General features: G+C 43.2%; 1 protein-coding gene across 4 annotated transcripts in view; it reads right to left on the bottom strand.

Moving 5' to 3' along the window:
* Positions 1–16,077, bottom strand: part of XPO6 (exportin 6) — a 113,672-nt gene extending 97,595 nt beyond the window's left edge. The window contains exon 1 of one of the 4 annotated variants that reach the window (XM_073362840.1): positions 14,696–16,077. In XM_073362840.1, coding sequence (XP_073218941.1) covers positions 14,696–14,698 — 3 coding nt within the window. In that variant the 5' untranslated portion in view covers positions 14,699–16,077. The remainder of the gene's footprint in view (positions 1–14,695) is intronic. The other 3 variants (XM_073362839.1, XM_073362838.1, XM_073362837.1) reach the window with 3 other exon arrangements.
* Positions 16,078–18,227: the final 2,150 nt, after the last annotated feature.

Here is an 18,227-nt window from a genome sequence, read left to right as displayed (position 1 = left end):
TTATTAAAATAGCATTTTTGGTGTTTGAGACATCACCCACTAGTGGAGAAACCAGGACGGCCACAGCTCTGATTTCTCATACATTTTAACAGCCATATTATTTCTCCTTATTGAATGTTACAGCTATTTAAAAGACAACAACAACTGACCACCCACTTTGCAGCTCACTTTTAAGAATACTCAATTGAAGGTAAATATCGAATGTATTAAAATACCATGAAAATTATTCACCTCAACCAATTTATATTAAGAACTGGTGGGAAATCTTCAGGTGATCCCTTTAGAACTTGAAGGCAATACAAGGATATGAACAACTCCAAAGAAGCTATTAGAACCAGAAAAAATTAGAAGGGTCACTTTAATCTCATCTTTTAAATAAACTTTCCTCAGGTGACCTTTAGTGTTAAGGTTTGTTAATAACCCAGCCAAACCCTCACAGACTTTTAGTTCCCTAGATGCAGTTGAGCAAATTATGAAGCAAGTTTATTGATAATGGCAGTTTTAAACAGTAATTTGTGATACAACTAAAGCATAGCCCCTGAATTTGCACCATTTATTGATGAAAGGTAGGATCATGAAGCGTAACAAGCATGCAAAATTCTTACGCACCAAATTCCCCATCTCTAGAAAGGTCAAAATGCACTACATGGAGGCAGAATTGTAAGAGGAACAACCAGTATTAAAATCGGCACTTAGATGTTACCTTTTAGTCATTTTTGGAATGACTAATACCATTAGACAGTATGGGTCTACAATGCAATACTAGACGCTGACACTATGCTGAAAGGGTCTCCTTAACAGTGGGAGAAATATCTACAATGCTCAAATGCAAGTCTCCTGTTACAAGTCTGAAACAGTGCATACACCAGCAGAATAATCCCTATATTATATGTACTAAATTACTGATGTACTATTGGCAAATTAAAGGAGTTCTTCAGGCTTCATTCTGAATTTCCTTTTTGTACTTCAAGCACTTTGTGGTTTAACGAATCGAAACTAGAGGAAGCTTCATTTTATGTTCAGAAACAGCTAACACGCACGGTATATCTGAATAGATGAGCAGACTGCAAACACAATCTGGTGATCTGCTCCATTCATGTTAACAGCCAGAGCTTCAGCAATTCATCAGCATGGCACCCCATCTGCAAAACTGACTTATCTCCACACCATTATTTAAGACAAAACCCACTGCAGAAAATTATGAAGAACTATTCCTGTATCTCACAACAACAAAAGTTAAACACATCAGGTGAGGAAGGAGCAACCAGAGCTACTCTCTTCTCCCTCCCAACCTGCGACATAGCAAGATGGCCAGCATGTGAGCTGCTAAGCAGCCACACAGCAGCTATTTGGAATGCTCTGTCATATTAGAATTGCTCCAGGAATTTAACACCACTTCCATTTAAAAGTCCCAGGGCACAGCTCATTTTCTGTTAAAAAAAAATAAACACACATTTTCTTAGCAGTCACCTAAGGAATAAAAGTGGCCACAGACTGGCCACTTCTGGAGTGGACTGTGCTATGGAAATCTCTCTCACATGCAAGAAATTTGTCACTATTAAGTAAAAAAATACCATCTTCTGATACGCATAAGTGCTCAAGCCAGCACGACCAGCTTTTAAAATATCTAGGGTAATCAATTATTTTTTGTCAAGGCCCAAATTTCTTGGCCAAGGTATAGTCAAGGTTCAGACTCCAGAGAAACATTTTTCACATGGCAATAATAATAATGGTAATAAATAAATAAAGATTTCACAGTCCATTCAAAAGCATCTTAACTACCCCTGACCAGGGGCGGGGTGTGTGTGTGTGTGTGTGTGTGTGTGGCGGGGGGTGTCATGTTTTTCAAACCTTCCTGTACAGACATAGTTGGAAACACAGTTAATTAAACCTAAAGCCATGTTTTGAAAAAAAAAAAAAAAAGGCTCAAATGTTCAGGATCAAATTCTATCTTCACTGATGATTGCATTAGGGCCAATGGTAAATACAATCCAGCTGCCTTTTGGGAGTTGCCTGCTCCTCCTCCTCCATCTGAACAGCGCTGGCACAGTAAACCTTGCATTGCTCTTTAAGAACATCTGTGTTCGCTCATAGACCCCACCTAAAGTGCTATATTCAGGGTCCACATTTTCTTCGAGAAACCTGCCAAATGAAGCTAGAAGAGCTGGAATAATGACACTAAGTGGCATATGGATTTACAAAATAAGTTTTTATATGGCACCTTTACAAACATTAAGCATAAGCCACCCCCCCTATGAAATGAGTTTTACATCAGCCATTCTCAGATTGTGATCTGTAGGCCAGGGGTAGGCAACCAATGGCACCCGTGCCAAAGGCGATAAGCAAGCTGATTTTCAGTGGCACTCACACTGCCCGGGTCCTGGCCCCTGGTCCAGGGAGCTTTGCATTTTAATTTAATTTTAAATGAAGCTTCTTAAACATTTACTTTACATACAACAATAGTTTAGTTATATATTAAAGACTTATAGAAAGAAACCTTCCGAAAACGTTAAAATGCTTTACTGGCACGTGAAACCTTAAATTAGAGTGAATAAATGAAGACTCGGCACACCACTTCTGAAAGGTTGCCGACCCCTGCTGTAGGCCCTTGGTGGTCTGTGGGGTGCTGGCTGGTTACAGGATACTGACTTTCCTCCTTGATTCCAGCTGCATTAAGAGAGGATTATAAAATACATTACTTTCCCATGTGAACAATTGCTATAGCTGCCACAAGGATGTTGTGTGATCCTAAATGAGAGGGGAAGTGTCCAAGACAAACACTATTAAGATGTATTCTACACTATGAGAGATTGAAGACCCCGGTACTATATCATTTTATAGATAAGCTGAGGCACAGAGATTGCATGACCTGCCCAAGGTTAAAGTAAATAGAGTTAATACTAGAACCCACAGTCCAGCTCCAACCACTACACATTTCTTCAGTGTGTAAATGGGATAAGGAGCTCTTTGCAACAAGTGGAACTGCTTCTTTCTAGCTATCACAGATGAACGGCATGGATCAAATTAGTTAACCCAAGAAAAAGTAAAATAGATGTATGCTCTTTAGAGCTCAGCAGACACTGAACAAAGCCAAATACCTGCCCAGTGTGGTTAACCCAGTTGCCAGTTTATGGATGGTGAGATACTACACAGATGACTTGCTTTTTCCTCAGTACCTGCGAATAGTGACTCAACAATTAAAATCCTGTTAATTAAATCTGGAAGTTCATATGCCTAAATCAAACAACTTGGCAGTTCTGCCCTTCATTGCACATCCTCCCTACTACTTGTTACCCCAAATCATCGTGTCAGACCTAAAATAAGAATGGAAAGATCCTGGAGACAGGAACCTTGTCTATTTGTCCTGTAAAGCATCAGAGCACACTTCTGGGTGCCATAAAAAAAATGAAACGTTAATATAGGAAGTCAATCTGTGATAGAAGTCAGTCACCACAGCTTGAGATCATTTCCCCTTTACCTAGATAAGCACATCTAAAATGCACAAACAAGATCACACAACAGGCCAAACAAATGTGTACAACTAGTTTCCATTTCTAGCTTATCAAGTCCATTGGAATTTTGAGTGAATAAATAAGTGAAAGTTCTCAGAGGCAGGAAACCATATTCAACAGAAAGGGGAAGAATGGTTCAGAGTATCCAAAGATCATCATGTATCCGAAGATCGCCAATATTTTGGCCATTGAAAAAGGATTTTTAATGTAAAGTCTGGAATCTTTGTTTTCCCGATGAACCACCACGATTGGCACAGAAGATTATATGAACAATGCAGAGTGACAGTACACAATGTGAATTAGGTGAGGAATCGCAACAAACAAACTCTCCCAGCTTTGTATTTAAAGTCATCAGCAGCTGAGCATTTTTGTGTGTGTAAAGCTTTTGACTGAACATTCAAAACAGAACACTGCTCCACCTCCTCATCAGCACAAAGACATCACATTTTAAACTGCTTTTAAAGAAGATTCTCTCTAATGAGCTATTCTACTGTAGTAGCTACATCTCTCTTTTGTTCAGAGTCTGAGGGTGGCAGAAGAGTTAACAGTATCACATTTGCCTACCTGTACCAAACTGTACAATCTGCTTTAGTGCGTTTTCAAGAGCACGAGTCTGAACACTTTAGAGCCTACAATTTTGCAAACACAAATCTGAACTGAGAGCTACACAGACAAAAAATAAGTTGGCTGAACACACAACACAAACAATTCTCACAGTAACAAGCAAACAAGGACTCTAATTTGCATTTGATTGTAATCCAAGCCTACAGAGCCCTAAAAATACACACCTACCTATTTACTAGATAAAGCTTTCCATTAATACAAATAGAAAAGGAGGACTTGTGGCACCTTAGAGACTAACCAATTTATTTGAGCATGAGCTTTCGTGAGCTCATGCTCAAATAAATTGGTTAGTCTCTAAGGTGCCACAAGTCCTCCTTTTCTTTTTGCGAATACAGACTAACACGGCTGTTCCTCTGAAACCTGTCATTAATACAAATGGAAATTGAATAGAAGAAGAAACTAACAGTACAGCACATTCCCCTGAAGAGAACTGCCAATTTAAGCACAATCCAGTATCTGATCAATTCAGCTTGCAAAAGGCAATGAATGCTGGAGCTTTAATTGCATCTGGGAATCCCAATTTCACATTCTCCAGGTAGTTCTCTGGCATCCATTCCTGTTAAGAGTCAAACCTACCACCTTGGGCAGAAGCTCTTGTCATGCTGCCACACACAGAGCACTATTGGCACAGAACTACAGACTGGAATGTTTAGATTATAAGATCCTCTGGGCAGGAACTGAGAGTTCTATGACTTGTACAGCAACAAACACGTTGGCTGCACTTAATTTATTTCTAAAGAAGTTGGTTCAAGATAAGTAATAATACTATTACAGTACCACGTTTTTGCAGAGGAGGGGTGTCAGAGAAAGGATGAAGGAATGCTAAGGCTGTTTAATTTAACTCCTGCCCCAAGTAAGAGTCTTGAGATGATATACAGGGAGTTGGTGGCTAATATTAAGCCCCAAGATGGCTACCACCTCACCTTATGGAAGGAGCTCTACCAAGGAAAACGTCTATTTCCTCTTTTTGTAAAAATTTGTTCCAAGAGCAGCAAAATCAGAGTAAGTACCTAGTCCACTGATGAAGCAAAGAAAAAATGCCATGGAAATATCCCTTTAAATACAGAAGGACTCATTCACCTGAATCCTCCTTCAGTTGCAGATGGGACCCACTATGTGTGGAATGCATGTACAAGTGAAGGGCTGACCTCCCACATTTCAACTAGAACAGGGTTCTCAAACTTTTTGTATGGGCAACCCCTTTAACACAGCAAGCCTCTAAGTGCAACCCTCCTTATAAATTAATTTTTTTTTTTTTTTATATTTAACACTATTTTAAATGCTGGTGGCAAAGGGGGTTGGGGGTGGAGCTGGGCTGGAGGGGCTGTGGCTGTCAGCCTGAGCCCCACCATGTGTGGAGTTGACAGCTTGCGACCCCCCATGTAATAACCTCAACCCCCGTTTGAGAACCCCTGAACTAGAGGAACAGGAAGTATAACAAAGTGGCCAATATATGACTAGGTATGGATCAGCCTGAGTTGATGCACTCCAGTCCACCACTTGATCACCACCACTGAGAAGCAACAAGCAGATGCCAGAGCCTTGGGGAAAAGCTCCTGCAAGGCAGTTTCCTTTTTCTCCCCCAGCACAGAGATCAACCTCACTCTCCTGATCCTGCAGCTGCCCACAGAGGGGAGCTTGAAACTTGGGGACTTCCAGTCATAAGAGTAGGAGAGTCCTTGCTATGGAGCATCTCAGACTCAGATTCCAAGGTGAGAAGCGACCATTGTCTGACCTCCTGCATAAACACAGGCCCATAGAACTTTCCCAAAATAATTCTAACCAATCTTGATTTAAAAATAATCAGTGACCAAGAACCCACCACGACCCTTGATAAATTGTTCCAATGGTTAATTACTTTCACTATTAAAAGTGTATGCTTTATTTCCAGTCTGAATATGTCTAAGCTTCAATTTTCAGCCACTGGATCGTGTTATTTCTACCTCACCCCAAAACATCATGGAGCAGCAGTAGCTGCAAAGAACTCAATTCTCCTTCCCCTAGCAACAGGAACTGCTGAAAACTCTGAAAACCCCCTCTCCCCCACCCCCCAAGCAAAGAAATGGAAAAGGGAAAACAGTATTTTGAGGAACCTGCTTTGAAGGTCTGGAAAAGTTGCTCTCAACACTCCTGTCAGAGCCTGACTGCTCAAGGAGAGAGAACCTTGCTGAATTTTGTCCAAGCCATCTTCAATCTACAAGAAGAAAGTATTTACTTGTCTTCTGATGTTGCTACAACAAAAGGGGACATTCTTCTTTTGTTAGACTGTTAAACTCTTATTTTAGAAGGTGCAAAAATAAATAAAAGGGGAGAAAAAAAAAAAACAAGTTCTACGTAAAGTGTCAGACAGATCCTCCAAAATTTAAAAACTTTTCTGATAAGATGCAGAAGTCACCTGTTGCCAATACTTGGATTTGGCTCTCTAATCAGCCAGTACACAAAATCAATTGGAAAAAGACAAACATGCCCTTTCCACAAAAGTGACACAAAGAAGTTGCTCCTGAACTAAAATCCATGAAGAATGAAATTCAAGCCACAATTAAAAATCTTAGAAACATAGAAGAACTAGTAGAACAAATCACCAAAATGGATGCAGGCATCTACGAACATGTAGATATTGCCACAAATATGGGGAGGTTGAAACACAGAATTGGAGCGTAAGTCAAAGGTCTCAGAAAATTTTGAAAGACAGAAATTGTTAGTCTATACTACAAAGTTTTGTCAGTGTAGCTACGTCAGCTAGCAGTGTTGACTAATCACCTCTTTAGCCGACATTAGCTGTGCTGGCATAACACCTGGGGTAGGTGCAACTACGCGGACAGAAGAATGCTTCTGTCAGCAAAGCTAATGTCTTTTGGAGAGGCGGTTTAGCTAGGCCAGCCAAAGAACTCCGCCTGCCAGTGTATGTTGCATCTCTACAAAGGGGCTACATCAGCATACCAGCAAAAGCTCTGTAGTGTAGACAAGCTCTTAGACAAAGAAGTGCCTGTGCAGCTTGAAAAGGGGACCTTTAATTTGTGGAGGCTCTGTTCAAAGAGACTATAGGAGAGACTTTTGGTGGAGTGAGAGAAGAAAAGGCTTCCTTTCCCGTCCTTAAGGATAATTAATGAGAATCAGACACTTGGATAAAAACCTATTTAAATTAAGCAATAAAATTAAGACAATCCCACTTTCCCAGCACCTCATAAAGAAAAGAGAGAGAAATAAAGGTATCTTGTGAGTAGAATCCACTTTCCTAACAAATTTAACATGCTCATCTACTCAAGGATTCTAAGAGAAGGATATTTGCATCAGTGCAGGTGTTTCAGAGAACAGACTGTCTCTTATTTGAGGACCCACTTGAACATCGAACTCAAATTTGCAGAAAGAAATAGCAAAGCATGCACAGCTGATCAAGTTGCTTCTTGGATGGTATTACCTGAATGAGCATTTTTTTTTTTTGAGTCTCTCTCTCAGCCAGACTGCTAACTCCACACTCTTAAAACACATCATTGGTTGGAATGGTCAATTCAGCAAACCATTAAAAAAAGTTATGAAGCAAAATTCTCAGTACAACAGATGTATAACTGACATTCTGAGAGTTTTGTTTTGGCAGAGGAGGTCTGTGGATGAGGTGGTAAACAGCTGAACTAATTTATGAGAACAGAGAGAACTGCCAAGCTAATCTCAGGGATGTACTTGAGGCAATGAGAACAGAAATCCACATTTGGACTAATCTGCAGGGGTTGCTGCTGCTGTTGCAGGATACCTGCTGGCTTAACAGGGATACTGATTTTAAGTGACATTACACTATTAGTTGAATACCAAATAAAGAATATTTAACTTTGACTACATAACCATGACTGCTTTCCTTAAAATTAACAGTTCTCTTCTTCCCTGACCTTTCATGAACAAACCATAAGGTTTTATATAACTGAACATGACAAATGACTAGCCTTAATCATGATTATTATAAAAGTACTTTAAAACTACTCTCTCGGTTTGAAGTATTTTTTCCTAATTTTTTGACCATGCTTCTTGTTCTATACACTGAGCATTTACTTGCATTATGTTTCTCATGCCAATTGAACTCGACTCCTTGCTTCATTTTCACAAAGCATGCCTATGGCACTATAGAGATAGTGAACTTATTTTAAAAGTAAAAGCTTTTATTATGAAGAGATGGTAGCTTCTTAATGATGGCAGAGCTTGTGAAGACCTTATACTTAACTTGATGGGCATTTCAAATGCAGAGATGCTTTAAGGTTGTGGTGGTGCTAAACAGATGGCAGGGGCTTCACATTTCCTCCATTTCCCTCCTTTTGGTTTACTAATTTTCCCCCAAATCAATAGGGTTCTAGCCACTAATGCCTAGAATATTCCCTGGAATTCTGGAATTGATCAGATGAAACAATCAAAAAATACCACATTACAAAACAGACAGAATGGGGGTAAACCCTGCTATGGGAGATGGGGGAATGGGAGAGAGTCACAGAGGGGAATAGAAGTGCACCAGAGCAGCTGGTATGGGAGAAGAATGGGGGAACCTGGTATAGGAGGAGGCGGAACAAGGGATGCACAGAACCCCTGGCAGAGGAAGATTAGGGGAAGCTGCAGGGAGTCTCTAAAATAGATGGTGATGGAAAGGACAGTGAGCTTGTGCGGTGGAATGGAGCGATACAATGAATAAGCTCAGTTTACATAAATGTGCCACCCGCTAGTTAAGGTTGAAGCTAATTTTCCATTGCAATCTCAGTTCTGATCCTCTTTTCCTCTAACTTTCCAAAATTAACTTGTGTGCCTGTAAACTCACAGCCTTATCCTATGCCAGGGCAGAATTTTGACAAAGTTTGCATTGTATCAGACATAGCCAGCTAGCCAGTTCTGTCGCATCATGGAACGATGCATTCTGGGACACGTCTACAAGATAATCTTGTTGCAACACTGAACAGGTATAAATTAGTCAGGTAAGTGGAATTTAACTTTATATACAAACCACTTTACAACCATTAATTAGTTAAGTCTCAATCTTCATGGAGTATTTCCCTCATCTGTTAAAATGGGGCTATGGAGGTACAAAAAGTTAAATGACTTGCCAAAGGTCAAAAAAGGAAGTAACGCTTTAGAACTGGGGCTAGAACTCTAAAGCTCCTAGACTTGTTTGGTCAATCCACTAGACCACATTGTCTTAGACTGGTTTAAAAAAAGGCTCTCTTTTTAAGGTTATGTATGACCTAAGGGATTTAAAATATGAAAAATTTTAAGACACAGAAAGCAGCCCACTGTTTATGCAACAATTGTAGGCTACCTCAGTACAGCAGCAGGTTTCCTCGGTAGTTATATAACAAAATAACGTATAGCTGGCCAGCAAGACTGGACAGGGACCAAAATACCCAGGACTTAACATTTACTTGTCGGGGCAATCAGGCAGCATCTCCTGGCAAACGTGGGGCTTAAGTCACAGCCAATTTCTGCAGAGTAAGTTTTTTACTTAAAAGGAGGAAGTGATAGCACATATGGTTGCAAAAACAATTGGAAGGTTATTTTATAGCATGCACAAATACACACACAGATCCCTGCTCTGCAAAGCTTAGGAAAAAGGCTCAAGCAGTCAGTGTCCATTTTGATTTCTACAAGCTGTGGTATGTTATCCTATGCACCCCTGTTTTATGTAGGCATTCTTTGTTTACTTGCATGCTGATGCTGCTTGCACTGTATACTTCCTACTTCTCTATGTCCTGTTGGCGTCTAGTAGCAGCAGCACAGAACTTAGTTCTCTGCTCCAAAAATGAATGCCATAGCTACGCTATCAGCTAAATCAGCACGGCTGCGAGGGATGCAGTGGTGTCGATTTAGCGGGTCTGGTGAAGACATGCCTCTCCGAGAGGCAGAAGCTATGTTGGCGGAAGAGCGGCTCCCGTCGACACAGTGCGATGTAGACACCACTGTAAGTTGACCTAAGTTACATCAACTTCAGTTATGTAACTTATGTACCTGAACTAATGCAACTTAGATCAACTTACAGCATTAGTGTAGACCTGCCCAAAGTGAGGGAGTGCTTCACGTCACTTTGAAGCAAACAAGGACTGGCACCAATGTATTTTTGGACAACCTTCCTCCAGTCCTTTGACTGAAAGGATGGGCTGAAGTGAGGTATTTAAAGCAGGTGATGATGGAAGAGAAAACAGGTTTTCCGGGAGGAAGTCCCCCCACCTTCGCTGTTTTGTTCTTAAAACAAACCAAAATACACTTACCAGACAACACCAAGGTACATCCCCCTCTACACTCCTGCCCACATAAGCAGAGGACCAGGAATCACACTTTGGTATATCATAGGGCAGTGCCCAGTAGAGCAGCCCAAACTGTCATTTTTGGTCAGTCGAATGTCATAATTCGATGGTTGAAGAGATGTTCTAGTACTATGATGTTTCATGCATAATAAATGCTAAAAAAAATAGTGTATTTTCTAAGACAAATGCACTAAGATCCTGGGTTGGATCCAACCTGAGTTAAAACTGCACTTGTCAGGATCATGAATGATCTTGCACGGGTTTTAGTTTGGGTTCAGCTGACTGTTTCTATCATGCTGGACCCAAGTTACTTTTAATATAATTGACTTTGACTGCTATTTCAGCAATCAACTGACTTTGCTGGTGTAACTGGAAAGAAGATAGAAATCAATTCGTTCTGATGGACAATTGTGTGTCACTGATGTGGGATTAACATTCAAGGATGAAAGCTTATGGTACAATAATTATTTTCAAGTTACGTGATATGCTCTACCCATTTGTTTGTCCTGTGACCACCTCACACCACTACCACAACAGCTTTATTTTTTAGTTGTTTAAAAGAGCTCTTGGTAGAGCTGTTTTATCGCTTGCAGTTCAGAATGCAGCAGCATTGCTCTCTGATGAGTTACCGATGAAATAGCAAAATTACTTTAAATTGGTACCGTTAGTTTTTAAAGCCATTAACAGAATTAGGTCTAGCTACGTTAGCATTTGCTCTATGAGACTTTGAAGAGTATTTCTGAACTGACTGCATGAATTCAGTTTCTCCCATTGGCTATGAAGGGTACTACACTGTGGAAGTTGTTCTGCACCTTGAAATTCCCATAATTCCTGCCCATTTAAAAAAAAATTAAAACACATTTGAGAAAAATAGCTTTAAGAATGACCATTCTTGGCCCTATTTCCTTCAATTTCAATCCAACTAAACCTCAATTAAGTAACCTGTTTTCATTAGGATGTATGTTAACAGGGGAATATATTTATTTATGTCTGTTTCCATTATGTGGTACAGCATCTCTCCACCACTTTTCTCAAGGCCTTTTTTTGGGTGGGAATAGATGTGATACAAAAGGTGAGTACTACATAAATGAAATAATACACAAAGTAGGAATGTAAGGAAAATCTTAAAGTTAATAGTTATAAACAGGCTTTACCACGCCTTATCATGACCCTCATAAGAAGTATCCTGCCCCCAGCAGCAGCAAATATTTGATGATTCAGAAAAAAGGAAAACAAAGCTGTAATACATCTAGTCAAATGCATAATTCCGCATGCATGTGAAGGGGAGAATTCCCTTCTGACACCTGGGATGATTAGTTTATACCCTGAAGCATGAAACCTGAAAAACTGTAGTTATGCATGCTAAGAGAAGTAAATGATCATAAGACTACTCCACCTCTTAAAAATACAGCTATGATATTTATCCAACCTCCTGAAGCAGAGATTTCCCCAGGCTGGGTAGCCACTGTGGGCAGTACTATCTTTGTTTGTTTCAGATGTATTTAGCTATTAATTTAATGGCAAGTCCACTTGTTCACCTATTAAGTGACAGTTCTACTCTGAAAAATGACATTGTAGAGTTCCACGTTTATGGTGCCTTACTGATCTCAGATTACATGTGCTCAGCTTACAAGTAGACATCTTGAAGTCAGGCAGAAAGTCATGAAATACTGCTTTCACCTGAGAGAGGAGGCAAGGGTCATGGGGAATGTACTGAAAAGATCAGAGTTCTTCCTGGAGAGATGCACACAAATGTCAGTGACGTAGAATCCTCTGCCATCAGATCCCTCACTTCCAAAGTTGCACGATCAACTCTCTTTCTGGTCCTATTCTTCATTTACACGGAATCAACAGGAGAACTGATGAAACATCATGGGCTCAAACGTCAACAAGACACAAGTGACATCTATCCATTCATATGACTCCATTATTATCACATCACTATCCCAATGCTTGGCTGAGATCATCTTATGAATGAAGGATAGTTGGTTGAACTTAAACTCAAGCAAAACTGAGGTCATGTTGGTTGGCACAGGAAAACAATTTTGAGATGTTTGCAGCCATGGGGCATCCTCCTCTGGCTGAAAATGTACATCCACAACTGGTCACGTCCGTTTGCAGTTTAGGAGTGCTCCGGTACCCCTCACTTATGCTAAGCACTAATAGAGCCACATCCACAAGCAACATGTTCTACCATGTACAGCTAGCTAGAAGACCACTTCCCATCCTGGTGAATCAGGATCTTTCTTTGGTAATACACACCTTTGTCACCTCCCAAAGGGAGTACAGCGTTGAAGTTTACTTGGGCATGAAACAGTCAGTTCTCAGTAAACTACAACAAGTGCAGAATGAAGCAGCAGCAAGCCTCCTCAGCAAAACCAGGCTATAATAAAGACATCAAACCTGTTCTGGGCTCACTACACCATCTCCTCATAAAATATCACATCTAATTCAAAAGTTCAGGTCTTTTCTTCAAGGTACTCAAAGACATGGGACTCAGGATGTCTAAGAGATTGCCTAAAGTTTGAGGAGAACTGTGGTTGAGAACTCCACACCTATGGCACTGTGGAACTTCCTATAGCAAGGATAAAGCTTGTGTGCAAGAGACAGAGCTTTCCCGGAAGCTGGTCCACGATAGTTGAATGAACCCCTATAGGATCAAAAAACTACCTCAAATCTCACTACTTACCATGTAAGTTCAAGGTATACTTCTTTGAGCTTGTCTTTGCAACGCAATGACAGCACCCCATACATTAAAAAAAGTCCTCATGCAGTTTTCTGCCAGAGAGAGGAACGAAAGAACTAGCCATGATAGATGCCAGCAATGTCATTTAATGCACTACTGGAAGCCATTTCAATAACACAGTGATGAGGACAATGTAAGAACTTGAACAGAATATTTTTACCCCCAACAGCCAGCCTCACAAACTTACTGTAGGCTTAAACTCAAGCTGGGTTTTGGGGGGTTTTTGCCCAACATCACCAGGAACGAAGGCCTGTAGGTCAAACTATGTTATACCTTTGCAGCGCCATTAAATGCTATAGGATTATCACAGGGACAAAGCAAAATGCAGAACAATGGCAGTCTAATACCTGGAACTTGGTTAATATTTCTGTTACATTATGATGTATGGGAAGGAAAGAACCCATTTCACTCTTCCATAGCGTTTGACAACTAAGCAATGAATAATTGTTTTCACTAAAGAAAGCAGTACAATTCTGAATATACGCTAGATTTGCTGAGTAAGAAGAATCTGCTTTTATACAGTCCTTTTGAAAGTAAAAGCCAAACGTTAAGTATCTGTGAGCAATTGCTTACAAGAAAAATCCCAACTTGAGGCTGATTCTGCAACAGGATCTGCATGCATAGACCTCAGACCAGCACAGCCCAAAGCTCTGTGTGGTCACAAGAATCTATTAGTGTGATCCCAATTGCCGAATTTAGACCATATGGTTTAGTTTATTTTTAGAATGCATTTTTGAATACTTTAGCAGGTGCATATGTAATAATGACAGGATCAAACCTGGGACCTCTGAAGTTTAGTGTATGAGTTTCTACTGAGGGAGCTAAAACCACTTGGCTTTTAGCTAAGGCCTTAGCAGGCTCATTAATCTCTAAGTCAGTCGTTCTCAACCCATGGCCAACTTGCAGCCCAATTAGCACATTGCTGCAGCCCATGCAACATTCTCAGGCATAAAACAGAAAGAGCTGCATAGGCGGCCCACCATGGTAAATAGGTTGAGAACCAATACTTTAGGTGGTCTAAGTGCCACACGAGGGGGACAGAGCATCACACCTAGCAGTCATGTGTCACACACGGGGAAAAGAGTATTTTATCTGGTATACCGACAAGACATCCTGCAGTAAGAATGGACTGATATTAGAATCAGTTGATCAAGCAGAAAAAAGGGGCATTTCTATAGTGCTCACTCCTTACAAGGTTCTTTGTTACAGGCTACTATTCTGGTTGTGTCCTATATCCATGCTCCACCTTTAACACAGCCCAATTTTAAACACTTCACCTCTCCATCCCAAGAAGAGCCTTTTTGACAGTGGACTGTATCAATACTCACCCTTTGAAACACAAGCATGCCAGTGGCAGTTAATTCCCTTGCAGGCAGGTACATGCATATCCCCATACAGGTACATTATCCTCCATTTTGCCTGAATCCATTCACAGCCACCCAGGACCTAGTACCCCACTCGCTCTTGGGGTACTCATACAGGGCAAACCATACACCCACCCCTTGCATTTGTGTTTCACACTGGCCAATGTTGCTCTCACTTACCATGGTGATTTAGGAGGCGTTTCAGGTGATTTGGTTCTTAGGTATGGCTGTCTCACTCAGTTCATGTCATGGTCAGAGGCAGTTTTATCAGGTCTTCCCCACCCATTCAACTAAAAATAACCTACCCCCTAGTACTCCCTAAAAATAACACTAAGACCCACACTTCCTCTCTTGTCCCACACACAGCCTCAGCAACCCATCAGCCCGAGAGAGCCAGTTACAGAATCATTAAAAGTTCTCCCCTCCACAGGAGTACAGCAATTATTAAATTAAAAGAGGGAGACACCTAAAAGCCTGGTCTTCTTTTTTCTTTGGGAGAGAACAAGTCAGAGGCCAATGCCCTTGCCTTGGGGTAGGGACCTGCCTATTCTTGTTGGTGCAGGGGGAAGTCCTATGTCCCAAGGCCCACCCTGAGGTTGTTTTTTTTTCTGTAGAGAGGGGGGCAGTCAGTGATGTAAGGAGACCTGTGCCCTTACTAGGGTTGTGCGCGTGTGTGGGGAAGGAATACAGTTCTTATAGCCCTTTCTGTGGTTGAAGGACCCTGTCAAGGAAGGGGGGGGGTGTGCAATAAAGAAGGTGGGAGTGTGTTCCTCCTCCTGGGGGGAAAGGCCAGAGTCCCTCCCTGGATGAGAGATCTGTAACCTGGAGGGAGAGGCCTGTTCCCCGCAGTGGCAGGGAGGTCTGTATTGGGGGAGGCCTATTACCCCCCCCGCAGTAGAGACTGTATCAGAAGAGGGAAAGGCCTCGGTCCCTTCCTGGCAGGGGAGAGGAGCTGTATCGGGGGCGGGAGGCCTGCTCCCTCAATGGCGGTTGGGGGGGGGCTGTATCCTGGGGGGAGAGCCTGTGTCCCTTCCTGGCGGGGGCTGTATCCGGGGCCGGGGAGGGAAAGGCTCGTGTCCCTCCCTGGCGGGGGGAGGGGCTGTTCCCCTCAGTGGCGGTTGTGGGCTGTAAGGGGAGAAGGCCCGTGTCCCTCCCTGGCTGAAGGGTTTGTAGCCTGCGAGAGAGGCCTGGCCCCTTGAGTTGCGGCTGGGGGGCTGTAGCGGGGTTGGGGAGGCCTGTGTCCCTCCCTGGCCGGGGTTAGGGGCTGTATCCCGGTGCCGGTGGCCCTCGCCTCTCTGCCCGACCGATGCGCGCTGCTGTCCCCGCACGAAGCCCCCCTCGCTGCCGCTGCCCCTGGCCCCGCAGTCACCGCCGCTCCCGCACCAGGCGCATCCTTCCTCCTCCTCGCTTCCTCTCCGCCTCTGGGGGCACGGCAGCCTCCGCCCCTCCCCGCCGGAAGCGACCTATGGACTCACAACGAGGCTGGCCGGGTTGCCGGCGGCCTGACCAATCCGAAATCGACAGGGGCGGAAGCGGTACCGCCGGTCGGGGCGTAACGCAGTGCGCACGAGTGCGGGCGGTGTGCCTCGACCGCCATGTTGGTAAAGGACAGTGAGGCGATTACCTGGCACTGTGCATGGGCGGGCTGCGTGGGAGGCTAGTTCCCCGAGCTGCGCGTGACGCGAGCTCAGTCCCGCCTTTCCCATCACCCATCCCTCCCCCCCTTCCTTTGCAGGGCTAAAGGGGGCTGCCACCTCACCTTTGCTTGGGGTGGTCACTTCCCATCCCCAAGTGAAGGGGCAGCCCCTCCCCCCCCCGAGTTGGGTGCTTCCATAGGGGCTGTTCTGCTGGCTACCGCTGGCTAGAGTGACCTGTACCCAAATATTTCACTGTGCAGAATTAGTCAGTGGAACTCACTGCCACAAGATATAACTGAGGCCAAGAGCTTAGCAGGACTCCAGGAAGGGCTGTATACTTACACTGATAATGAGACCACCCACAGTAACATGAGAGGATTTAACAAAACAGAAGGGATATAAACCCTCCTGCTGCAGGGCATGACTGATGGAGCTCCCCTTGTCACAATTCAGAGCAACTGCACCTGTATTCCCCCTTTGTGGCCTTGCAAGGGAACCAACTCTGGACTCCTGGCTCCTCTGCTGTCACTTCTCTAAGGGGGAGAGCCATGTTTCTCTCTCTCCGGAACAGGTTTTTTCCAGGCTGCACAGTTCCCTGTCTACACAATTACTCCCAGCAAGCCAGAGGGCCTAAGCAGGCCAGCATCCACATTTTTCTGGCTCTCTTCATAATTGACCACAGTTACAAATGATCACACAGCTCTCTCTAAGTAAGCACATTTATTCTTAATGTGAAAGCACTACAGAGAAAACATTAAAAATAATAAGAGAACCTACACACATGCTAATAAGTTTACCAGAGACCACTCCAACTCCAGCAGGGTCTCTGGTAGGAGTCAGTCCTCCAGGCTCATACAAGCTCATAATACCTTCAGTTCAGGACAAGCACATCCATGCACAGGTTAGTTTTTCCATCTTACAGACCTGAGCCTTTGATCTTCAGATTCCAGGAACAGGTAATCAGAAGACAACAGTCTGTTCTTTAGGGCATAGCTTCAAATGGCTGGATTTTTGCATAACGGGTGAGGAGAACTGTGGAATTTCCATTCACCTCCTCCTAGCTAGTTCCCAGGAAATCCAACTTGCACATATTTGTCTAAAAAATTATTCTTGTCTGCCGTATTGTTCAATATAGGACCATCCTGGCCCACAATAATATGTAACTTTTACATTTACTATAATGAACTCCAAAGATAATAAGAAAAGGAGTACTTGTGGCACCTTAGAGACTAACCAATTTATTTGAGCATAAGCTTTCGTGAGCTACAGCTTATGCTCAAATAAATTGGTTAGTCTCTAAGGGTATGTCTACACTACGAAATTAGGTCGAATTTATAGAAGTCGGTTTTTTAGAAATCGGTTTTATATATTCGAGTGTGTGTGTCCCCACAGAAAATGCTCTAAGTGCATTAAGTGCATTAACTCGGCGGAGCGCTTCCACAGTACCGAGGCAAGCGTCGACTTCCGGAGCGTTGCACTGTGGGTAGCTATCCCACAGTTCCCGCAGTCTCCGCTGCCCATTGGAATTCTGGGTTGATATCCCAATGCCTGATGGGGCTAAAACATTGTCGCGGGTGGTTCTGGGTACATATCGTCAGGCCCCCGTTCCCTCCCTCCCCCCATGAAAGCAAGGGCAGACAATCATTTCGCGCCTTTTTTCCTGAGTTACCTGTGCAGACGCCATACCACGGCAAGCATGGAGCCCGCTCAGGTAACCGTCACCCTATGTCTCCTGGGTGCTGGCAGACGCGGTACGGCATTGCTACACAGTAGCAGCAACCCCTTGCCTTGTGGCAGCAGACGGTACAGTACGACTGGTAGCCGTCATCGTCATGTCTGAGGTGCTCCTGGTCGCCTCTGTGAGGTTGATCAGGAGCGCCTGGGCAGACATGGGCGCAGGGACTAAATTTGGAGTGACTTGAGCAGGTCATTCTCTTTAGTCCTGCAGTCAGTCCTATTGAACCATCTTATGGTGAGCGGGCAGGCGATACGGACTGCTAGCAGTCTTGTACCATCTTCTGCCAAGCAGCCATGAGATGTGGATGGCATGCAGTCCTTCTGCACCGTCTGCTGCC

The sequence above is a fragment of the Lepidochelys kempii genome, chromosome 10 (genome assembly GCF_965140265.1).
Source record: "Lepidochelys kempii isolate rLepKem1 chromosome 10, rLepKem1.hap2, whole genome shotgun sequence".
NCBI lineage: Eukaryota > Metazoa > Chordata > Testudines > Cheloniidae > Lepidochelys > Lepidochelys kempii.
Note: the sequence above shows the minus strand (reverse complement) of the source record. Positions and strands in the feature narration are given on the sequence as shown.